Below are 24,609 nucleotides of genomic sequence, written 5' to 3' on the forward strand. Positions count from 1 at the left end.
TCTATCTATCTATCTATCTAATATATATATATATATATTGTTTTAAAGAAAATAAAGCTTTAAAGAAAATCGGACTAATAATATTTTATTAAATTACTGTAATGATAACAATAATTTCAATTTTTAGAAAAACACAACATTAATAATAGAGCACTGTGTACTTTTTTTTAAAAATGTCCTTTAAATACAATACAAACGATAAAAAAGGATAATTTCCATTACTATATTACAGTTATAACAATCTAATAGAAACAATTTTCGATAATGATTACATGAATACTGAATTACATAACAGAATCACAATGCATAACAGCCTACATATCCCCCCAAAAAGACTTAATTTATGTAAATTCTGTGATGAAATATGATACATATATTTGCCAACTATGTCAGAATAATAGAAATTCAGCACAGAGACCTGTTTGAATGGAAGTCAGTGGAGAATACAAAACACTTAGTTTATGCTCATAATTTATACTGGAATAAATAACTAAAAACTGTGATTTAACATCGTTCTACATCGAATCTACATCGTTCCATTGACTTTCATGAGTTTCTGTGCAGACCATGACCTTTCCAATATGAGATTCACTTAAACACTGTCAAAAAATTTACAGCAATATTCTACTCAAAATGTACAGTATCTATATGCAAGAAAAAAATATATAATAAAAATAATACATGAAACTTTACATAACACTTTCTATTCCAAGTGTAAATGTCACCATATTGCTTGTTAACATAAATACAATAGCAATAAAACACGCTGATTGGTATTTAATATTAGCATGAACACCGGAACAGAAAACGCTCATGAATACATTAATAATAAAGTCACAGTTGTGTTTTATGGTTCATCTTTGGCACTGGCTGCCAGTACAAATGTCTATGGTGGTTCTGTTCACTGTTGTTTTTCTGGATTTTTTAACAACGCTGTTGATCCAATCTGAATATTTGGGCACAAGGGTGTAAACACCCGGCTTTCCCGAGCGTCCGCATCCGTCTCCCCAGCTGATGATCCCGTAGAGGCAACTCACACCGTCACAGTCGCACGCCAACGGACCGCCCGAGTCACCCTGAACAAATCAAACACACTCATCAAACCATCCGTTCACACACTACCAACAATTACATTACTGTACTGTAATACTGTTATCTGTGGAAGCCTGTTTCTGCCACTGAATCAAAAATACAAAAAAGTAATAGCAACTTTTTTCTCTCCAAAGTTTTTCTTTATCTCGAAATTCTGAGAAAAAAAAGTCAGAATTTTTAGATAAAAAGTTGCAATTAGTTTTATATTTGTATTACACAGTCATGGCCACAAATATCTGCCCTTTGTAAATATGATCAAAGGCTGTGAAAATGTATCTGCATTGCTAATCGTTCTGATCTTTTATTTAAAAAAATATCACAAAAATTTAACCTTTCATTGGGTAATAATAGGGGGAAATATCATTATGAATTTTTTTTTTTTTTTTTCTCTAAAACACATTGGCCACTATTAACAGCACCATTTTATTCAATGATTCTCCATGGTGGTGCTTCTTTCCTTCAGTTCACTGTTCATGAGATGGAATAGGATCAAGTGGACAAAGCAAGGCACTGAATCCCCAACTGCTCCCTGGGCACCGCAGCATAAATGGCTGCCCACTGATTCGGGTGTGTGTTCACAGTGTGTGTGTTCACTGCTGTGTGTGTTCACTGCTGTGTGTGTGGATGGGTTAAATGCCTCAGGGTTCAGTATTTGGACAACTTCTCTTCTCTGTCTACATGGCATCATTAGCTTCTGTGATTCAGAAACATGGCTTTTCATACCACTGCTATGCTGATGACACTCAACTTTACCTCTCATCACCTTCAACTCAACCTTCCCAAGACAGAACTGCTTGTGATTCCAGCAAACCCATCGTTTCATCAAAATTTCACCATCAAGTTAGGCTCATCAACCATAACTCCTTCAAAAATAGCCAGAAACCTTGGAGTTATAATTAATGATCAACTGACTTTCTCATACCCCATTGCTAAAACTCTCTGGTCCAGTAGATTTGCTTTATTCAACATTAAGAAGATTGTTCTGTCCAGGCTGGACTATTGCAATGCCCTCTTGGCAGGTCTTCCAGCCAATTCTATCAAACCTTTACAATTAATCCAGAAAGCGGCAGCAAGATTAATTTTTAATGAGCCAGAAAGAATACGTCACACAATACATGTTTATTAATTTGCACTGGCTAAAAATAGCTGCTCGCATAAAATTGAAGGCATTGATGTTTGCATACAACACCACTGGCTCTGCACCCCTTTACCTAAATTTGTTAATTCAGACTTATGTGCCTCTAGAAGCTTGCGTTCTGCAAGTGAACATCGCTTGATTGTGCCATCCCAAAGAAGCACAAAGTCACTTTTACGGACTTTTAAATGAAATGTTCCCTTCTGGTGGAATGACCTCCCCAACTCAATCCGAGCAGCTGAGTCCTTAGCCATCTTCAAGAATCGGGATAAAGAATTTGGATATAAGTGCCTGCTAAATTACTAAATGTAATATAATGTAATATAAAATCATTTACAATATACATAAACAGTAAAAAACTGTACGTAATTGTAAAGTTATACTGATATTAGAGTATTCAGTGATAATGTATGTATAATAACAGGTAACATAATTAGACCCATGTCATATAAAATCCAAATCTGCAATCCAATAAATAAAATCAGGACACATGATCTGTTGGTCGGTTGTTTTGGTGTCTGACCTGACAGGCATCCACAAAGGACTCACTTCCTGCACACAGCATCCCTGACCTGACGTCTGACCCGTAGACGTCTGGAGACGAGCACTGATCGAACGGGATGATGTTCACCACTCCCTCCATCAGGTTAGAGTATGAGTCCGCCTCTAAAAACAATGCATTTGTGTGCACATTATTACAGAATAGCTCTGTTGTTCAACTGTTTATACACACACACACACACACACACACACACACACACACACACATATATATATATATATATATATATATATATATATATATATATATATATATATATATATATATATATATACTGTATATATATATTCTCTGAGCATTTGTCTGTGATTCTAAAAAAACAAGTGCACTTAACAGCATTGAACATTGAATGTGCACTTGTAGTGTACTTCAGACCTTACAAATATCTACAGAAAACTGTGCAGAAAATATACTATGAATTTAATAGCCACTTAAACACTTTCATGACTGTTTCTTATTGCACTTCTGAGTGAACTTTGTAAAATGTTAAATTAAGTTTTAAAGTTCAATTTAAATATTTTATATATATATATATATATATATATATATATATATATATATATATATATATTATGTTTTAAAACGGTACACTTATTTTAATGTGTTACTAACACACTAAAGCACATGCAATGTACTTTATAAAGGGAAAATCAAACTTACATTACGGTAATGTATTTCATATCAATATAAACAGGTGAGTTTTTTTATTAGCATCTTTACAGAAAACATATGCTAGTATAACGATCAACAAGATTAGTATAATGGGGCATACACACCAAACGTGGGGCATCGCGTCTCATCGCCTCCAACGCGAGGACACGTCTGATCCATAGTCTGATCACGTTTTTGCATTGACTTTGTATGTAATCTACTTGCGCAAATCGTTGAACTTGTTTTAAATCCATGATTTATCTTTCAATCTGATTGATGGCCGTCAGCGGTTGGGTAGAAGACAACAAATCCTATCATTCCATGCTCCTTCTTAGCATCATCAAACCACGAGATTGTTATTGTTTTGGTAGTGTGCCCTCTAGTGGCAGGTCCTACAACCTGTACCTTTAAATTTGTCTGTCTATCTATAAGTGTGTGTGTGTCTAATATATATGTATATGTCAGGGTGGGACATTTTTTGTACCTTTAGATTCTTTGCAAAATGTATTAAAAAATTGGCTTAGGTTAGGTAGCTACCTAATTTTAAAATTGTGTATGATGGTGTACTCACTCTCATGCATGTGACCCCAGCCTGAGATCTTACAGCCGGAGTGATCAGGGAATGTCACATCTCTCCCCGGCAGACAGATAGGCCTGATGAAGGGCGTCTTCAGAGCGCAGCGTCTCTCCACCTTCTTCAGCTTCACTAGAGCTGCAAAAACAGCAGCTATTACAATCAAAACACATACAGTACTTTATGCTACTACACAAGTGCTGCTGTTCAGCCTGTTAAAGCGTGTCTGTTACACACCGGCCCACATGTCTGTGTGTGTGTGTGTAACATAGATTTCCTGAGAAGGTTGAAAAAGCACATTTGCACATAATGTGTTGTCTTGTTTCAATCTACCGTGTTGCAGACACCCACATCTGAACACACCAGGGAAATTTTTTGAATAAGGTACAAAACATGGCCTGAAACAATTTGCAATTCTGTGAATAAAGTTCATTACAAGTTCAATGAAATGAGGTTGCATAACAATAAGAAACTCAAACTTCATTTTTATATGAGCTGTTTTGATTATATTGCAGTTTGTTTAAAATGTATAGTATTGTGATTTTACATTTTTCTAGCAATTAACAGGCAAAAGTAAAAATGCATTTTAAAATAAAATTTACAAAATAATAAATTATAATAGATAAATAAATACATGTGTAACAGTGTTGCCAATTTAGCCTACAATCTATTTATTACAGAACTTGTCTAAAAAGGGAATGTAGTCCATTCAGCGCTACAGCAATGTGGTAAGGGGACGTAACATCTCCGTTCCCTCCTTCCGGGAACGAGGGTTACATACTGAACCGAAACATTCCCTTTCAGTCGGTAACGTTCTACATTACATCAGAAAGAGACTGACGAATGGGGTCCCTTACAAAATGCCACATGGCTGTCTTCCAGTGACCATGTGAGTGATAGCACCCTGTCGTGAGGCCAGCATGAGCGAGGGCCTATAGCTAACACAGAATACACTGGGTAGCATATTCCAGCTGGACGTATGCTAGCAGGCTGCCTGCTCGTAGGAGGACTTACAAAGGCAAGTATAAACCAAAGGTGGTGATACACATGAGCTCTGAGGTACCCAGCCTGCAGGGTGGAAGTTTCAAAGACAGAGCTGGCAAGGGGCTTGCCAAGGGAAAGACACATGCTATGAAGAGAATTACTGTGGAAATACACACATGGGATTGCCCAGAAAGGGGAATCACAACACATGGAGGCACCTAGTCCCACACAGGGCTGACCAAAGGGAATATACGCAAGTGCTGGACATCAACAGTGCTGGAGGAACCCAGGGTTCTGAACTGAGAAACTCACCTGAGGGGAATAGCGCACGCATCCAGTCCGTGGAGTGGAATGACGCAGCAAGCGGATTTACACCGTTCAGGTCCTTACTGACCCGAAGGGGTGAGTACCCAGGAAGATTATAAAATCTCGAAAATGTGTTAGGTGTCGCCCAGCCCGCAGCTCTACATATGTCTGTTAGCGAGACGCCATGCGCCAGCAACCAGGAGGAAGCTACACTCCTAGTTGAGTGAGCTCTCACCCCTAGGAGGCATGGCAGGTCTTAAGCCTGCATCCACTATCCAGTGGGATAACCTCTGCTTGGAAACTGGCCTGAGGTCCTAAGGCACTGAGTTCTGTCTATGTAAGTGCAGAGTGCACATACTGGACAGATCAGCGCCAGGGCTGGGTCTGCCTCCTCCAGGGGCAATACTTGCAAGTTAACCACAAGATCCCTAAAAGGAGAGGTGGGAACTTTGGGCATGTACCCAGGCCGGGGTCTCAAGACAACATGAGAGTTGGCCAGCCAGAACTCCAGGCACGCTTCGTCAACCGAAAATGCTTGCAGGTCCCCGACCCTCTTCACCGAAGCCAAAGCTGTCAGGAGCACAGTTTTAAATGATAGAAACTTTATCTCTACTGAGAGCAAGGGTTCAAAGTGAGCCCTCTGCAGTGCCGATAGAACCACTGCGAGGTCCCAGGAGGGGACTTACTGAGGGCGAGGCAGATTGAGCCTCCTGGCTCCTCTCAGAAACCTGATGATCAGATCATGCTTCCCAAGAGACTTACCTTAACAGGGTCAGGGTAAGCCTGCATTTCCATGGGTCCTCACGATGTGAAGAACAACAAGTGATGAAGAAGTTCCACTTCAAAGCATAGGCGTGTCTGGTGGACACGGCTCTAGCTGAAGTGATAGTAGCAACCACCTGAGGCGGCAAGGTACCTAAACCTTCTGTGACCCCTCCAGAACCCACTAAGTTTCAAAGATTTGGTTCCAAAGATTGGGACGTGGGCACCAGATGGTGCCCAATCTCTGAGAAAGAAGGTCTTTCCTCAGAGGAATTGGCCAGGGAGGGGCTGTCGCGAGGAGTACAAGTTCGGGGAACCAGGTCCGGCTGGGCCAAAAAGGCGCAACCATTAGGACCCGCTCCACGTCCTCCCTGACCTTGCACAACATCTGTCCAAGCAGGCTCACTGGGGGAAACGCATACTTGCGCAGACCCAGCAGCCAGCTGTGTGCCAGAGCGTCCGTGCCAAGGGTTCCCTTGGTCATGGAGTAAAACAACTGGCAGTGGGAATTTTCTGGACAGGCAAACAGTTCCACCTGAATGTTTTCGAAGCATTCCCAAATCAGCTGAACCAACTGGGGGTGGAGTCTCCATTCCCCAGGGCGAGACTGCTGCCGTGAGAGCTTGTCGGCTGCATGATTGAGCCTGCCAGGGATGTCAATGGCATGAAGCGACCTCAGATGCTTCTGACTCCACAATAGGAGATGGTGAGCGAGTTGCAACATGCATTTGGAGCATAGACCGCCCTGACGGCAGTGCAGAGCAAGCCATACTGCTAGCAACTCGAGGCAGTTGACATGCCACTGAAGTCAGGGTCCCGTCCAGGAGCCTGACGCAGCATGCCCGTTACACATGACACCCAGCCCGTGGCAGAGGCATCTGTTGACACTACAACATGTCTGGACACAGGTTTTAGGGGAACGCTAGCCCGTAGAAGCGAGAGGTCCAACCATGGGGTGAAGGTTTGGAAGCAGGGCCGAGTGACGATCATTCGGAGCGTGGCCTGTTGCCATTCCCATCTCAGGACTCGGTCGTGAAGCCAGTGCTGAAGCAGTCTCATATGGAGTAACCCGAGCGGTATGACTCCTGCTGCAGATGCCATATGCCCCAAGAGCCTCTGAAACAGTTTCAGTGGAACCACTCTCTTTCCCTCAAATTGTCTCAGGCAATTCAGCAGTGACTGCGCATACTCGTTCGTAAGCCGCGGAACATGGCGATCGAGTGTATTTCCATACAGAGAAAAGAGATCCTCTGCACAGGGGAGAGTTTGCTCTTTTCCCAGGTGACCTGAAGACCCAGCAGGGCAAGGTGTCTGAGCATCAGATCCTTGTGCTCGCGCAACATCGCTCGAGAGTGAGCTAGAATCAGCCAGTCATCAAGATAGTTTAGGATATGGACATCTTGTTCCCTGAGAGGAGCCAGGGCTCCCTCCGTGACTTTCGTAAAGACACGGGAAGATAGGGCAAACCTGAATGAGAGAACCTTGTACTGAAATGCCTACCTCTTGAAAGCAAACTGAAGAAATAGTCTGTGTCGAGGGAGAATGAAGACATGAAAGTATGCGTCCTTCAGGTCGATTGCTGCAAACCAATCCAATGGACACATGCATTTGAAAATGCGCTTGGACGTTAGCATCTTGAACGGATGTCTGTGAAGAGCTCTGTTCAAGGCACGCATGTCCAAGATTGACCATAACCCACCTGTTTTCTTAGGTACTATGAAGTAGGGGCTGTAAAAGCCAGAATTCATGTCGGCTGGAGGTACCAGCTCTATCATGCCATTTGCCAGACAGGTCACGAGCTCTGCACACATGACAGGAGCATCTTTGCCCACCATCGAAACCTGGGGGGACGCAGGGTGAACTGAATCGCGTAGCCGAGCCTGATCATTCAGATAAGCCAGCGGGATTGTCTTGGGAGCTCTAGCCAGGCTCCCAGAAACCAGTCCAGCAGGGTCAAGGGAAATACAGGCATACCCACAGTGGGGCAGCAAGGTATAGCAGACAGCCCCTGCATGGGAGGCGTAGCGTCCATTAGTGGGGGCTGAGTGTGGGCACTCGTCTGACTCCAAGTAGCATGCGGGAGAGGAGGAGAACACAGGGGGGCACCCTTGGCAATGAGCAGGCTGAGACGGATGCGGCGGTGGCAGAATACAGGCCTTGGAGGGCAGCTTGGGACCACCACACCATGCAGAGGCGCTCTGCGGACACAGTTGCATAACAGAACGCATCACTGGGGAGATCCCAGCATACCCCTTGGTCGCTCCGCCATCGAGGGCAGTGAAGGTGGAGGAAGTACCAGAATGGTTTCGGGCAGATAAAGGTGCCTTCCATGAACTGGTCACTTCTTTGTGCACTTCCGGGAAAAAAGCAACCAGTGGGGGGTGCTGGCGATCAGCACGAGCAGCCCCCAGAAACCAATCATCCACCCTCGAGCGCTCGGTACAGGGTGGAGGATTCCACTCAAGCCTGATGCTCTTAGCTGCCTGGGAAAGCACGGCCGTTAGCTCAGGATCAGATTCGGGCAACACTGGCACTCCCAAAGGGGGCAACGTAGCCAAATCCTCATCTCCCGAGGACTCAAGCCCGCCTTATGATGCAGCAATCGACAAAAGGTCATCCCCACGAGCCCTGAATGAGATTTCAGGTGCCTGAGAGGGTCCAGCAAACTCATCTGTAAACTTAACCGGCTGTGGCGTTTGAGAGGGGGGTGTAGCCCAAGGAGGCTGGCTCATTGGGGAAGCCCACTCAGCAACCCTCAGATCACCCTGGCCATCAGCCGAAGTAGCCCTCTTACGAGAAGAGGAGCTAGAATGGGGTGTGGCAGAGGTGACTCTATACCTTTTAAGGTAAACGAGACTCGATCTTAATGCCGAGAAGGTCATGTCCCCACAATGAGAACATGAGCCATCCACAAACCTAGTCTCAGCGCGCTGAAAGCCTAGACACGTCACACAGCGATCGTGGCTGTCACTAGGAGTGATATATTGACCGTACCTAGAAACACACATGGGCAAAATGACATCTTTAAAAAGATGCTAATTCAGCCCGTTATTCTATTAGCTTAATAGAAAAGGCTGGTGAGGCGGAACTCGCGATGCAAATTCTGCAGACCAAGGTACTCTGTGTACCATTGGCTCATTTTGTAACCACTCAAATGTGATTGGGCTCTCTGGCGAGATCCCATTCGTCAGTCTCTTTCTGACGTTACGTAGAACATGACTGACTGAAAGGGAACCCTCGTTCCCTGAAAGAGGGAACGGAGACATCACATCGGTGACTGACGAATTGGGATCTTGCTTCGAGAGACCAATCCACTTCGAGTGTAACTAAAATGAGCCAGTGCACATTGGCATATGATGATTGCATCCAGCTGCTGCTGATCACAGAGTTAGCATTAAAAGGCAGCAGGTGCAACGCATGCCAGACAGAACACACCCTGTACCTGATAAGCCAGGGCAATGACATCCACAATCCAGTGGTCCATCCTCTGCTTAGAGACGGCCTTCCCCTTCTGTCGACCTCGGTGACAGAGCCGGCCCAAACTCTAGGCATATATCGTCAACCCGAAAATGCGTGCAGTTTCCCTAACCTCTTGATGAAGTCCAGCAGAGTATTCATTGATAGAAACTTCAGCTCAACTGACTACAAAGGCTCAAATGAGCCCGGCTGTAGTGCTCTGAGCATCAGAGACAAGTCCCCAGAGGTTATAGAGGAGGACTGTGGAGGATTTATGGGGTCATGGTTAGCAGGAATCACAGCAAAATAGACTTTAAAGGTGGAGGGCTCCAATTTTTTGTGCCAAAAGAAAAGCATGACCTGATCAGGTATCCTGGTGGTCTTCTAAATGAACAGGTTCAACTTCAAGGCATAAGCATGTCTTATAAATGGTGATCTCGCGGAAGTGAAGTCAACTACCTCTTGGGGTAGGTCACCTAGAACCTCCGCCAAAAAATTGTTGTATCTTTTTATCTGTAAGTTGTATATGTAAGTTAACTACTGAATTGTACAGGAATGCAAATTGGACAAGAACTCTTTAATTGAACTTCAATATAAAGCACATTAAGTAGTTCTCTGATTTAAGTTTAAAGCAGTAGCTGTTATATTTTCTTTTTTTTTGGAGTCCAAACTCACCAATATCATTTAAGGTCGGCACAAACTGGATGTACTGCGGGTACAAAATATAGTCCTGAACAGCGAAGGTCCTGGTGTTGGGAACATTAAGTAGTTCCCAAGTAACTACATTAAGTAGTTCCCTGATTTAAGTTTATAGCAGTAGCTGTTATATTTTCTGGTTTTGGAGTCCAAACTCACCAATATCATTTAAGGTTGGCTCAAACTGGGTGTACTGCGGGTACAAAATATAGTCCTGAACAGCGAAGGTCCTGGTGTTGGGACCGGTGTCGTTGAAAGAGTGCTGGCCGAGAACAACCCGTATCTGTGAATTTAATGGACTGAGAAAGACAGGTTAACTGTTATATAGATGTATGGAGTTAGACTGAAGCTAGAACTCTGTAGAAATGCATGAAGGGCACAGATATACACATACTTGCTCAGGAAGCAGTGAGCGGCCGAAACGATCCAGCAGGAGGAGACCAGCGTTCCCGCACAAAACTCATCTGCGATGTACAGCGCTGCCATCCAGGGGTGAGCACCGGGCAATGCAGACGTCCCACCCAGGATACGACCCCGACTGATCCGCTTCTCCTGTCGCTTTCCGCAGGAGGGGGTCTTAGTGGGACTGTGGAACGGCCGTGGGGCCACGGTGGGACTTCTGTGGCCAGCTGACCGAAACAACAGAGATAATTTTCAATTATAATAATTCTGATTGAAGCCAATGAAGAATTATATCACTTAAAATAAAATGCAACAAAAAGTACAGTCCTTGTATTTGAGTTGTTTTATCTGTCTGCTATAACTGAACAGCAGTGATTTACTGTAATGTGTCAATGTCCAATTTTTTCAGCATAAATAAATTAATAATTAAAATATGTAACTGATAATTACATAAAAATAAAAATTTTAAGCAAATATGTAATGCAAATAAAAAAAAATACAATAGTAAAAATGACATTAAAATGAATAAAATAGAATTGATCAAAATAAATAACTGATTTAAATAAACAAATAAACACCAGATTAAATCAAATAAATAAATAAATTATTTGCTGTAGTTTAAAAGAACAGCATTTATTTGAAAGAGAAATCTTTTGTAATATTAAAAAATGTCTTTACTGTCACTTTTGATCAATTTCATGCATGCTTGCTGTATAAAAATTATTAATTTAAAGTTTTGAATGTACACCAGATGTATAAGCAGTAAGAGTGAAGATGTGACACTGTGCCGCAGCGTCTCTGAACATGATTAATAAACTCAATCTTCATGGCATTCCAGGCACATGATGTCAAACGCTCACAACCAATAAAATCTAGCGCTTCAGGCGACGCTGGTTGAGATTTTCTCTTCCCACGCCTGAGAGAGTCTGTAGGATTTCTAGAGAACTTTTTGGGAAAGGTTATGGCTATTGTTTCTTGTTTAATACAGTTGTGAGTCATGGGGATTGTTCTGGAGAAGCTCAGGATCTGCTGTGTTTGTGTGTGGTTTCACTGACACACTGGTTTGGAGCAGGGCTTGATGTTGCAGTACTCCCACGAAACGGCTCGCCCCGTCATCGTGTAACACCACGGCAGCTTATCTTGATCAGGATTCCTGCCAAATCAAGGAAACATCTCAGACATCTCAGCACAAGATGACAATCACAAGATAATAGAAAAACACCACAGACACACTATTCCTGTATATACATGCACAAACACACATGTTTGTTTTTGTGAAAAGTGGGGACATCTCATAGGTGTAATGGTTTTTATACTGTAGAAACTGTACACACACACACACACACACATAAAATGTATAACATTATTTGTTTCTCATTTAACTATAGAATTACAATAAGTTACTGCACACTGTTTGAATTAATGATGTAATAATGTATTTATATTTAATTATTAATATTGTATATTGTTTAAATACATAGTAACTGTACTCCAAGCGATTAAGATATTTTATTTATTTCAGCTGTTTATTCGGGTATTTTGATATTTTTTTATTTATTTCATTTAACTTGATGTACCACAATACTTGTGATCTTCTGGTCTCTAGATACGTCTTTGGGATTTTTTCACCTGTTTTATTGAGGGAAGCTCATATATCCAGTTACATAGGGAAGTGAAAGCGTGTCAAATTATTTGACTGTTTCAAACTGGTTTCAGTTCCCGAGTAAAAGCTGCCGGTCATGCACACGAGCAGGCATGAGGAGACAAGCAGTCACCTGCAGAAGGCGTGTTCCCCGAGGCCCCTGTGGGTGGCGCTCTCCACCGTCTCCACCGTCAGCTCAGAGAACAGCAGATCTGAGTTCCACGGCAGACAAGACGAGCCCGAGACCGTGACACTGGCCACACCGCGGTACTGAGAGCCTGAGTCACGGTAACACTGCTCTTCTGGGTCTGATGACACACACACACACACACACACACACACAATACATTACTCAACTACTTTAGTTAACATGAACTAAGCATGAAAAATACTTCTACAGCATTCATTAATCTTAGACAAATAATTTCAATATTTACTAATGCATTATATAAAATCAAAAGTTGTGCTTGTTAACATTAGTTAATACACTGTGAATTAACACAGAGTGTATGTGTGTGTGTGTGTGTGTATTTGTACTCACTAATGTTACAGTATTGTCCATTATATCCAGATATACATCCGCACACCTCTTCACCAGTGGCCTCGATCATCCTGCAGACTCCGTTATTTTCACAGCGATTTCTAAAACACACTAAACACACACACACACACACACACACACATACACAGAAAGAAGAATGTCTAGCAGGAATACAACTATAGCTGCAGGTGATCAGATGTCAGTTGTTCATTTACCCGTGTAACGTGCACGCTCGCAGCTCACCCCTCCACTGAGGCATGTGCACAGCTCTACGGAGCGCAGGTAGATCCGTCCCCACGAGTCTCCGATGTCATAGTACTTCAGATGCAGCGGCTCGTAGCACTTCTCTACAAAACAAATCACAGACACTAACCAGAGCATCAGAACAAACCCTCACACCCATCAGAACTCGACCGATATCAGATGACAGACAGCCTAAAGACACAAAATGAAATATTTCAAAACATGTAAGAGAGCAACGTCTGAATGGAGTCGAACATGTGATTCAGAAAAGACAAAATTGCTTTCTCTGTTGTGGAGTCAAGACATATGCAAGTATGATTAAAAGATGAATATGCAACAAATCTACAGAATGTCACATTTTATTATTAGGTCTTTCGACACATCGACACAACGTTCATCCCACCATATTTGATGTGAGCAGAAATATTGGAACAACTGAATTTAAGGCAGATGTTAAAAGCTAATATTTAGTTGCAGATCCCTTGCATGCAATCAGAGCAGTGAGTCTGCAACCCATAGACATCACCAGACTTTTGGTTTTATGCTTTGAAATGCTTTTCCTCAGCCTTTAATCCAGCCAATTCCAACTGTTGCTTGTTTTGGGGAGTTTCTGTCTTCAGTTTCCTCTTCAGCTGGTGAAATTAATATTCAGTCAAATTTAAATCTGGAGACTTTACATTTCATTGTCCTGATAAAGTCCTTGACTGAACTGGGAGGGTGTTTGGGTCATTGTCTTGATCTAAAAAGATGAATCTAAAATTCATCTTTTTATCAGTGGAGCATAAAGTACCTGAAAGTCATAATCAAGTACATTTCCCCTAAGTATATTTGTTACTTACTACAAATAGTCAGAAGAGCATAGACTGAAGTAATAGCAGGTTTGATGAAAACATTTCTGGAATCTGTATCTGAATCAGCATTTATTTACACAGTTTATGTATATCAGAGGGGATATGGATTCATTTAAACAGCAGATACAGATGTATAAAAAGGCCACATGTTTTGTTATTAACATAAAACGTTGAATAATGATATATTAATTAAATAAAAACATGGAAAAAATAGTTGAAATGTGAAATTAAAACTGCCAGTAGGAGAAAGCAAGTGAATGTTAATGAGTGAGTCATTGAGATTCATTCAAACGGCTGATTCATTCAGAACTTTAACAAGTAAACACCGTCAATTGCTTATTTATGCAAAACAGTGCTGTGATCTGTTTGGAATTGTTTTTGTTAACAAAAGTGAGCAAAAACAAGCAATATTATGTCTAAAATGTAAGTAATTTATTGTTTTACTGAACTTGTATAAAATGGTTATTTAATGTGTTCATGCATCCGCAGAAAAGCTGCACTCTAGGCCTACATGAAATTATCTTAATATAAAAAGCATACAGAAGCATTTTTGTCATCTACAATATAGAATGCCTGGAATCTTGACATTTAATAGACTAATAAATTAATGTGCACTCTGTGTTTGATTCGGTGATATAGCCTCCTAGATAATGTCAGATTACACATCATTACACCAACACTTTCCATATTATCACAGACGATGTTGTATATCGCAAACCCCTGATGAGTGGGAAATGAAATCATCCACGTTTGTGCGGGGCGCTCTTTTTTCCCCATGAGCAAAGGCAAATTTTAGGTGTCTAACCTGCAAATGCCAGACCACTGATTCGACAAACCTGCTTTCCTGTAGTCTGTGTTCTTCCTACTTCTTACTATTTTATAGTAAGTAACAAATATGCTTCGGGAAATGTATTGGAGAGAAAGTATATATTTTGCATTGGAAATGTAGTGGAGTAAAAGAAAAAGTTGGCTGAAATATGAAAACTCAAGTAAAGTACAGATACTCTCAAAAAATACTTAAATACCGTACCAGTTTTTTTACATCATTACATTACACCACTGTTTTTAATCATATTTACAGATTTCTGTCACGGTTGGTAACCGTGATCTCGGGTTGTTTACACTTTGTGGTGAATTCTGTGTGTTCCGCGTCTGCACTGATTAGTTGTGGGTGTCTCCGTTAATTGTATCAGCAACAGCTGCCACTCATTACTCATCCACTATATGAAGGCTTGTCTCACGTCCTGTGTTTGTGAGATCGTTGTTCTATGTCGTTGTGTTTACCCCCCGTCTGGCTTCAGTGTTGTTTTGCATTCGGATGTCTGTGTTTTCCCAGAACCTGGTGGAGGTTTAATCATCTGGGCCGCCAACACAGTCCTTCCAGGCCTCCCTTCTCTCCTGGTAGGGGGCGCTTGAGTCGAGAGAACACGGTCGGTTCTGTCAATGATCACAAGCCCATGCAGGTGGGTCGAGCTCGGCTGTTCCGGACAGAGAGGGAATGGCGGAGGTCCCAAGGACTATGTTTATACTGCGGAGGCTCTGACCATAACAACTACTCTTGCCCGGTAAAAGAGTCAGCCCGATAGTAAATCTGAGGCTACTATCGGGTAGGATCTCCGCTGGGAAGTCCTCACCTACATCATTAACCCTCCATCCGGTGAGACTGCGGTGGAAGAATCAACATCATGAATGTCAAGCCCTTCTGGACTCCGGAGCCGAAGGTAATTTCATTGATTCTTCACTTGCACATCACTTGAACATTCCTGTCCTTCCTGTGTCTCTCCCCATCCATGTTATCGCACTCAATGGCCAGGAACTGCCTCACGTCACCCACCATACAGAACCCATCACACTCTTCACATCTGGCAACCATCAAGAAACCATATCCTTTTTCCTCATGGACTCCCCTGTTGCTCCCATTGTTTTAGGTCACCCCTGGTTGTTCAAACATAATCCATGAGTGGAATGGGGTTCTAACACTGTCACATTGTGGAGTGAAAGTTGTCATGAGTCTTGTCTGGTTTCTGCTTGTCCTGTTGTTCCTGTTTCTGTTTTTCAGAAGGAGACCATGGTTTTGCCAAACGTGCCCGTTGAGTATCTGGACCTGAAGGAAGTGTTCAGTAAGTCCCGCTGCTTCTCTTCCTCCGCATCGTCACTACGACTGTGCCATAGACTTAGTGTCAGGTAAATCTCCACCTAAAGGCAAGTTATACTCTCTTTCTATTCCTGAGAGGGAGGCCATGGAGAAACACATTTCTGATTCCTTAGCCTCTGGGTTCATCCGTCCTTCCTCTTCTCCAGCGGGGTCGGGGTTCTTTTTTGTGGGTAAGAAGGATGGTTCTCTGCGACCTTGCATTGATTACCGAGAGCTGAACAACATTACTATTAAGAATACTTATCCTTTACCACTCATGTCTTCAGCTTTCGAGAGGTTGCAGGGAGCATCTGTATTCACAAAATTGGATTTACATAATGCTTATCATTTGGTCCGCATCAGGAAGGGGGATGAATGTAAAACTGCCTTTAACACCCCTAGAGGGCACTTTGAATATTTGGTGATGCTGTTCGGGCTCTCCGACTCGCCCGGGGTTTTTCAAGCACTCGTGAATGACGTGTTGAGAGATATGGTAGATCAGTTTTTATATGTTTATCTGGATGACATACTGATTTTTTCTTCACCTCTCCAGGAACATGTTCAACACGTCAGACGAGTGCTCCAGAGGTTACTAGAGAATGGGCTTTTTGTCAAGGCGGATAATTGTGTATTCCATGCACAGCTGGTCCCCTTCCTAGTGTATATCGTGTCGTCTGAGGGAATACGAATGGACCCTGACAAAGTAAAGGCTGTAATAGATTGGCCATCTCCAGATTCCTGTAAGGCCCTACAGCGGTTTCTGGGGTTCGCCAATTTCTATCGTCGTTTCATTCGTAATTACAGCCAACTAGCCTCACCTCTGACAGCCTTTTTTCTCACATCGATTATCTCCTGCCGAACGTAATTATGACATTGGCAGTAGAGAGTTGTTGGCGGTCAAATTAGCATTGGAGGAGTGGCGCCACTAGTTAGAGGGTTCATCTAACCGACCTCCTAATGGGCTTCTTCAACTGCTGTCTGTCCCTTCGAGACCCTGGTCCCATATCGCTCTAGATTTTGTTACCGCCCTCCCGCCCTCTAATGGCATGACCGTCCTTTTGACCGTAGTGGACCGGTTCTCGAAGGCGGCACATTTAATTCCCTTGCCCAAATTACCGACAGCCAAGGAGACAGCGGTTACTGTTTTAGATCACGTCTTTCTGCTTCATGGCCTCCCGGTAGACATGGTTTCAGACAGGGGATCTCAGTTTATATCCAAATTTTGGAAAGAGTTTTGCAAATTATTAGGAGGGTCATTATTAGTTAGCTTGTCGTCGGGTTATCATCCCCAAAGCAACAGACAATCTGAGCGAGCCAATCAAGATTTAGAGAGGATGTTGAGATATTTGGTCTCCAAGAATCCTTCTTCCTGGAGTCAACAACTCTCTATGGTGGAGTACGCCCACAATTCGTTGCCAGTGGCAGCTACGGGCCTCTCTCCGTTTCAGTGTAGTGTAGGGTACCAGCCACCAGCGTTTCCCAGTCTGGAATCTGAAGTCGCGGTCCCCTCCGCTCACGCGTTTGTCCAGAGGTGCCACCGCACCTGGACCAGAGCCCGGGAGACTCTTCTCCGGGTGAGGGACCGCACTAAGGCCAAGGCCAATCACCACCGGTCAAAGCCTCCCGTCTACGCCGTGGGTCAAAAAGTGTGGCTTTCTACCAGTAACATCCCATTGCGATCCGTTTCTAATAAACTAGCTCCCAAATTTATCGGCCCGTTCACTATCACCAAAATCATTAGTCCGGTGACAGTCCGCCTCAAACTACCTCCTGCGTACAAGATGATACACCCCGCCTTTCATGTGTCCAAAATTAAACCCGTGTTTTATGCACTTATTAATCTGCCTACTCCGGTTCCCCCGCGTCTCGTAGATGGGGAACCGACATATTCGGTTAATCGTATTTTGGACTCGAGACAGAGGGGACGAGGATTCCAGTATCTGGTGGACTGGGAAGGTTACGGTCATATTGGACATATTGGATTACTCCCTTATTGATGAATACAATCAGCAGGTAGGCCCTTTTGGGAACTCCAGGAGGAGTTCTTGGGGGGGGGGGGGGGGGGGGGGGGCGGGGGGGGGGTACTGTCACGGTTGGTAACCGTGATCTCGGGTTGTTTACACTTTGTGGTGAATTCTGTGTGTTCCGCGTCTGCACTGATTAGTTGTGGGTGTCTCCGTTAATTGTATCAGCAACAGCTGCCACTCATTACTCATCCACTATATGAAGGCTTGTCTCACGTCCTGTGTTTGTGAGATCGTTGTTCTATGTCGTTGTGTTTACCCCCCGTCTGGCTTCAGTGTTGTTTTGCATTTGGATGTCTGTGTTTTCCCAGAACCTCATCCACTCTTCGCACGTTCACTCAGCCACGGACACTTACCTTCGGCTCTATTCCCCGCAGTTCCTGTGCCACTCTCTCCTGCTGCCTCACGCCGTCAACATCCGGATTCCTCACCTTCTCTACACCACCGTCTGGACTTCTCACCGCTACACCAACCCTTCGGAGTATCGCTGTCTCATCGTCATCGTCTATGTACCATCTCCATATCTTCTCATTAAAACCTTTAACTCGCTATTGTTTCCAGACTGTCCTTTCACCAGCCGTCACAATTTCTTGACTCCACAGAAAACAGAACAATTTTATCTTTAGTGTTCCAATACTTATGAAGGGCACTGTATATGTGTGTGTGTGTATATATATATATATATTTATATATATATATATATATATATATATATATATATATATATATATATATATATATATGTGTGTTAAATTGTGATTATTATAAAATTATGTTAAATACAATGAGTTGAACTTTGTGTTTTGACCCACTTCAGCAGGACTTAAGAGACTCTTTATATGTCATTATGTAATTGCTTATATTGTCTTTGAAATAAGATTAAAGTATCGATGAATGTACTGACAAGCATTTATAATCAACTAAAATATAATTGAATACAAATTTCAATAGAATTAAATGTTTCTTGCAATGTATATATGAAGTAATTTTAGAACATTTAAAATATATTAACTTTGGTACATTTAAAACATGTTAACTTTAAATGTAAAATGACTAACAGACTACAGTTAAAATGATAATTAGGTACTTTGTATGTAGTTTAGTATGTTAGTCAATACATCAATATAAAAGTACTTCTTTAAAACACAACAAAGGATTATTAAGACAATGATTTAAAATGTACATTAATTTGACATAATAATAATAAAAAAAAAGTGTACTTAAGTGTGTTTAGAAACTGTCTTGAAAGTGTCTGTCTTTAAGTCACTTAAGTGGTCTTTTATTTCTTCATATTATATTATCTGCAAGTATAGATTTTTTTAAAATACACTTCTAAGATTTGAAGTAGACTACAAGTGCACACCAAAATGTTATAATCACACTGTATTTATCAATGCATTATATAAATATTTCCGCTTTGTGTGCGTTTGACTCACTCTTTTCACACAGAGCTCCCGTGAATCCATCGGGGCAAACACAATCAAACGAGTTCAGATGAGCAGCTGTCACACAAACGCCACCATTTAAACACGGCTTCTGCCGACAGAGACTCGGGCCGCGATGCGGTGGAAGAAACCCTGAGCAGAGGAGGAGATAAATACAGCAAAACTTGCATATCATCATTAATGGAGAGCATTAATGGAGTGCAGCTGAGTTCACTCACTTCACAAATGCTGAATGAGTCACTGAGTCATAGACCGTATCTATTTTACAATCATAAACAAATGCAGTCTGCATCACTCTTAACCACAATTACAGTTAGAGGTGCTGTTAAATACAGTACAGAAGCATTTCTGCCCATTCAAACTCACAGAGTTAATACAAATTCATGAATTAATTAATGAAATATATATATATATATATATATATATATATATATATATATATATATATATATATATATATATATATATATATATATATATATATATATATCTTGTAAAGTCTTGTAAAGGAAACCAAATAAGCCACTTGTTATCTTTTAAACAACCAGTGCATGACGCTCCTGTTCGTGAGCATATGCACACGCAGTGTGTTTGAACCCGAGCACAAACTCTGTGCATCTGCTGTTGTAAACATGGAGGTCTGGTGGAGTGCATCTCACAAACAAAGCCTGTCATTTATTCATGAACATAAACAGCTCCCTCTGAAAGTCAAACATCCTGATAAACCCACACTTTCTGCTATGAATCCATCCAGAGCGAGATGAACACTCTTGACCACAGATGTTATGCTGTTAATGTCTTTGTTGGCAATGCAAAAAAAAAAAGGTGAATAATGCCTATATATAGGTCTATATATAAATGATACAACATTTCATAATCTAAAAAAAAAAAAAAATGGAAGACCATAAATGGTCAGCGAATGAATAAGAAGCTTATAACGAGCAGTAGGACACAAAAACTACAGTAGAATAAACAAATAAGAAATACTACATACATTTTGTAAAGTGTATAGAAACACTTTATTATTTTATAACATGTATAGAAACAATGCATATTATTCACCGTGTTAAATATATATTTATTCTTATTAAAGTTCCAAAAGTGATTTAGTCAAGAGCAGTGAGAGTTTCTCACTGTTGTTGTTTGATTAATGAAGATATATTAGAAAGCTGTTTGTTTTCATTTAAGACATAAATTACTATGTTACGAGGAGACATGCAGAGATGGGCATTTTGACACATACGTGTGTGTGTTAAAGGCCTATAAACCAGCAAAAATAACCCTGTTCAGTTCTCATGCACTCTATGAGTGTGACGAACGTGTACCAGTGAGACACAGGAGAGATGATAGATCCAAATGCAGGTATGCACATATAGCAAAACGAGCTCCCTTACTTTTAAACTAGATTTTACTGTGCTTCATTTTATTAAACATTACACATTATGAATTGAATTGGTGATAATTACTGTTTGGTTGCTCTGACTGGTAATAAATGGGAGCAAATAGTACAGATGAGATATCTAATGCAAGCTCTAGCTTTACAGAAGGACATAGCAGAAACACGGCTGACTTAATCATTTTAATGGGAAGAGATGATTTCTCACCATTAAAGAGTTGTGCTTGAGAACTGCAGAATCCCCACTTCTGGTCGCGGTCAAAGTTGTGTGTGAGAGAGCACCTATAACACAAGACCAACCCAAAGCCCAGTGAGCCTGACATACATCTGAAACACTCGAGGCCTGAGTAGAGATCAAACAGACTAAAACGATCACAAACACCAATATGAACCCACTGAATTTATGGAGTAACGCAATATTTAAACTTTCTCCAACACTGTATTTTATACATATTATTGGTAACTTGATAGGTGATAAATGGAAAACAGCTGTGCAACGATTCTTCAAAATATTCATTCTGCATTCCACAGAAAGAAATCCTAACATGAGGGTTTGGGAGAAAATGAAAGTAAACTGACAGATGTTTTCAGTTATTGGAAGCAGGTCCAAGAGAACCACCATGTCTCAAGCACAAGCACTCCTGCAGATTTCTGGACTGAATCCTCAGAGAAGAGTTGCTCCATACGGAGATCTGCACACACTTGTTGAGCTCCAGCGATGTGACATCAATAACACACTTCCTCTTTCATCTCTCGTCACGGCCCTGATCTCTCTTCCTTATAACTCTCACTCCAGCTCAAGTTTTTATGAAATAAACAGAGGAGGAAACCAAAAGAGCTGCGCAGATGATGACGAAAGAGTAGTGGTAGAGTCAATGGTTAAGTTTGGGTGGGGTAAAGGTGATTAGGGTTACATCAGATCCAGGGCTGGGTTCTGAGTTTGGGTTGATGTTACAGGGATGTGGGTTTGGATAAGTAAAGACTTGGTTATGGGTCCAGTTGTTTAAAATAAATTTGATTGGATTTCTCGGATTGGATATCATCTTGAAAATGAAACTGGATTAGATCATATAATCCAGTGCTGTTTTGGTATTATTATGATGCCATTACAATTTTGACTAGAATTGTTTTGGAATGGTTTTTAATGGATTTTTTTTAAAATTATTATTAATATTTGTACATTTTTGTCAGTATTTTTATTTTTTTTTGTATGTTTTTATTTATTTATTTAGTTAATTTTAGCTTATTTGATTTTTAGTTTAAGCAACATGGTAAAGAAAAGCTTGCAATTTCTTTCAGCTAAGGTTTATTTTATTTTATTAGGTTATTTTATTTTATTGTAATGTAATAAATGTAATGTAATATACCTGATTCAGTGTGATGTTGTTCAATACTTTAGTATGTTTGGGATATTAAATTTAAATTTAAATTAAATTACATTTTAAAATTAAATTTATGCATTTAGCAGACGCTTTTATCCAAAACGACTTACAATTACCAATTGAGCTACAATTTTCTCCAATTCAAGCAATAAAAGAGTTTTCTATGGTTTTAGTTTACTATAATAACTATAGATCTGGTTTGAACAGGTTCATGTGGGATAACTGCCTCAAAGCAGGTCTTTTGCTATCAAAATCCCAGATTCGAACCCATCCCAAACAGATCCTCAAAATCCAGTTTTGCTTCATCGGACCTACGACTGAGCTCGGTTATGAACGGATTTCCTCGGCTGATGTGTTGGTTGGTTAAACAGATAAACATGGATCTGAGAGAGAACACTATTATTGGTAACCGTAAACAAACACATTCTCTGCATGCAGATTCTTTGTGAGTCTGGTTGTGATTTAGGCGTCCAGGTATGAGCTGCAGTTTGGGGTTTTGAGATCGCTTTGGCATTAAGACCTGAGACTGGGTTTGATTGTAAGTGGTTTAAGGGTTATTGTTCTGCGATTGCTGTGTGCAACGTAAAAAAAAATAACGCATGCATAATGTAGATGTGTGTAAGAACTTACCAGGCTTTGTGAGAGTTCATAGAGATACAATGATGATAAATCACCCCACCAAAACGAAAAGGAAACTTGCACTCTTTGCCATCTGTTGTGAAAACTACAACACACACACACACACACACACACACACACACACACACACACACACACACACAAATCCAATGAACCAAGAGCTATTAAAAACAGAAACTCTGAGAGCACTTGCAAAACAGCTCATATGTTTACATTACTTTTACATTTAACAGAAACGTTTATCCGAAGCGACTTACAAATGGAAGCAATCAAAATCAACAAAAGAGCAATGATGTGCAAGTGCTATAACAATTCTCAGTTAGCTTTTTTTAATCATATAATAAATAATTAAAAAACAGATATAATATAAAAAAGAATAGAGCAAACTAGTGTTAGAGGCCTTTTTTGCTTTGTTAATTGTATAATAAATAACAAATAGCCTAGTTAAAATTGATTAGAGAAGCAAGTGCTTTGTGTGTGTGTGTTTGTGTGTGTTTTAAGAAAACAAGCAGTTAACAAAATAAAAGAGTGCAAGTCTAAAACTCTTCATACCTTTCTGGGTTAATCTGTTGGACTGTCCGGAAACAAATATATCAATACCAGGTGGCTGCTTGCGCTTTAATGAGAGAGAGAGAAAGAAAGAGAGCATGCTAAGATGTACACCAAATTATATGCATTCAGCAAATTTCATCTGGGACACTCACCCATCCAGCACACTGCAAACGGGGCAATAAAACAAGACTTATCAGGGTCAGAAGAAGAAACTCTCGACGAGTCAGAACTGGAGAAAACACAGGCATTTCTGTACAAGCTCTGCTCCCTCTGCGTGCCAGATCCTTGGACGAGTTTCACCAGGACTCAGAGCAAATGAAGTCCGTCCCAAAAGCAAGTGTCATCTGTGGGATTCATTCATTATATCCCAGGGCGATGGATGCGTGGAGTGATCACACCTGGGGCAGTTGACAGACCCAGCCCAGCACGAGCCTCTGATGTAATCCCGATCCTCATGCTTTGATTTCGGGCTGGTTGTCAGTGACGACGGAATCCACCCACCTGTGATGTTGCGCACTGTGTGTATGAGAGAGAGAGAGAGAGATAGAGAGAGAGAGAGAGAGAGAGAGAGAGAGAGAGAGATAGAGAGAGAGAGAGAGAGAGAGAGAGAGAGAGATTATGTGATTCTGTATTACAACAAAAATAATGTTTTTTTTTTTTTTGCTTGTTTGATTGTTTTTACAATAATTACAACAATAATGTTTCCACATCAGAACGAGCTAAAATATATAGTTAACAACAACAAAAAAAATAAAAAAATTTTTTTTTGCTTTGTCATTATGGTGTATAGAGTGTAGATTGATATGGGGGAAAGTAATTTAAAGGTCCCGTTTTTCGCAGTTTTTTGAAGATTTGATTGTGTTTACAGTGTGCAATATAACATGTCTTCATGTTTTGCGTGTAAAAAAACTGTATTTTTCACACAATTCACCTATCTGTATACCGTTGTTTTCACTGTCATAAAAACGGGCTGATGACTTCCTTGTTCTATAAAGTCCCTCCTTCAGAAATACGTAACGAGTTCTGATTGGGTAAGCGGTTCCTGTGTTGTGATTCGACAGCAGCTGAGCGCACGCGGCCCTCCTGGAAATGCATGACTGGACTAGTTTTGAGAAGCAAGTGGGCAGGAGCATGGGTTGG

General features: G+C 41.2%; 1 protein-coding gene across 2 annotated transcripts; it reads right to left on the minus strand.

Moving 5' to 3' along the window:
- Positions 1-156: 156 nt before the first annotated feature.
- LOC128016414 (hepatocyte growth factor activator) lies at positions 157-23,976 on the minus strand. Of its 2 annotated transcripts, none has more exons than XM_052600887.1 (14): positions 23,622-23,976; positions 23,470-23,533; positions 22,909-23,002; positions 21,105-21,178; positions 19,492-19,632; positions 13,019-13,150; positions 12,804-12,914; positions 12,396-12,570; positions 11,676-11,773; positions 10,613-10,847; positions 10,378-10,517; positions 4,012-4,152; positions 2,751-2,893; positions 157-1,076 (listed from the first exon to the last, which is right to left on the minus strand). In XM_052600887.1, the coding sequence occupies exons 1-14, from the start codon at positions 23,715-23,717 to the stop codon at positions 855-857; spliced, it is 1,866 nt and encodes a 621-aa protein (XP_052456847.1). In that variant the 5' UTR covers positions 23,718-23,976; the 3' UTR covers positions 157-854. The 2 variants fall into 2 exon arrangements, with proteins under 2 accessions (XP_052456847.1, XP_052456848.1); XM_052600888.1 differs by having other exon boundaries at positions 936-1,076; positions 2,777-2,893.
- Between the last annotated feature and the right edge of the window lie 633 nt (positions 23,977-24,609).

This window comes from Carassius gibelio, chromosome A7 (genome assembly GCF_023724105.1).
Source record: "Carassius gibelio isolate Cgi1373 ecotype wild population from Czech Republic chromosome A7, carGib1.2-hapl.c, whole genome shotgun sequence".
Classification (NCBI taxonomy): Eukaryota; Metazoa; Chordata; class Actinopteri; order Cypriniformes; family Cyprinidae; genus Carassius; species Carassius gibelio.

Coding starts and splice junctions, on each gene's coding strand:
- LOC128016414 (XM_052600887.1), bottom strand. CDS start 23,717: ATGCCTGTGTTTTCTCCAGTTCTGACTCGTCGAGAGTTTCTTCTTCTG. Junction 23,003..23,469: donor CAACAGATTAACCCAGAAAG/GTATGAAGAGTT, acceptor TGTGTGTTGTAG/TTTTCACAACAGATGGCAAA. Junction 12,571..12,803: donor TGGACAATACTGTAACATTA/GTGAGTACAAAT, acceptor GTGTGTCATCAG/ACCCAGAAGAGCAGTGTTAC.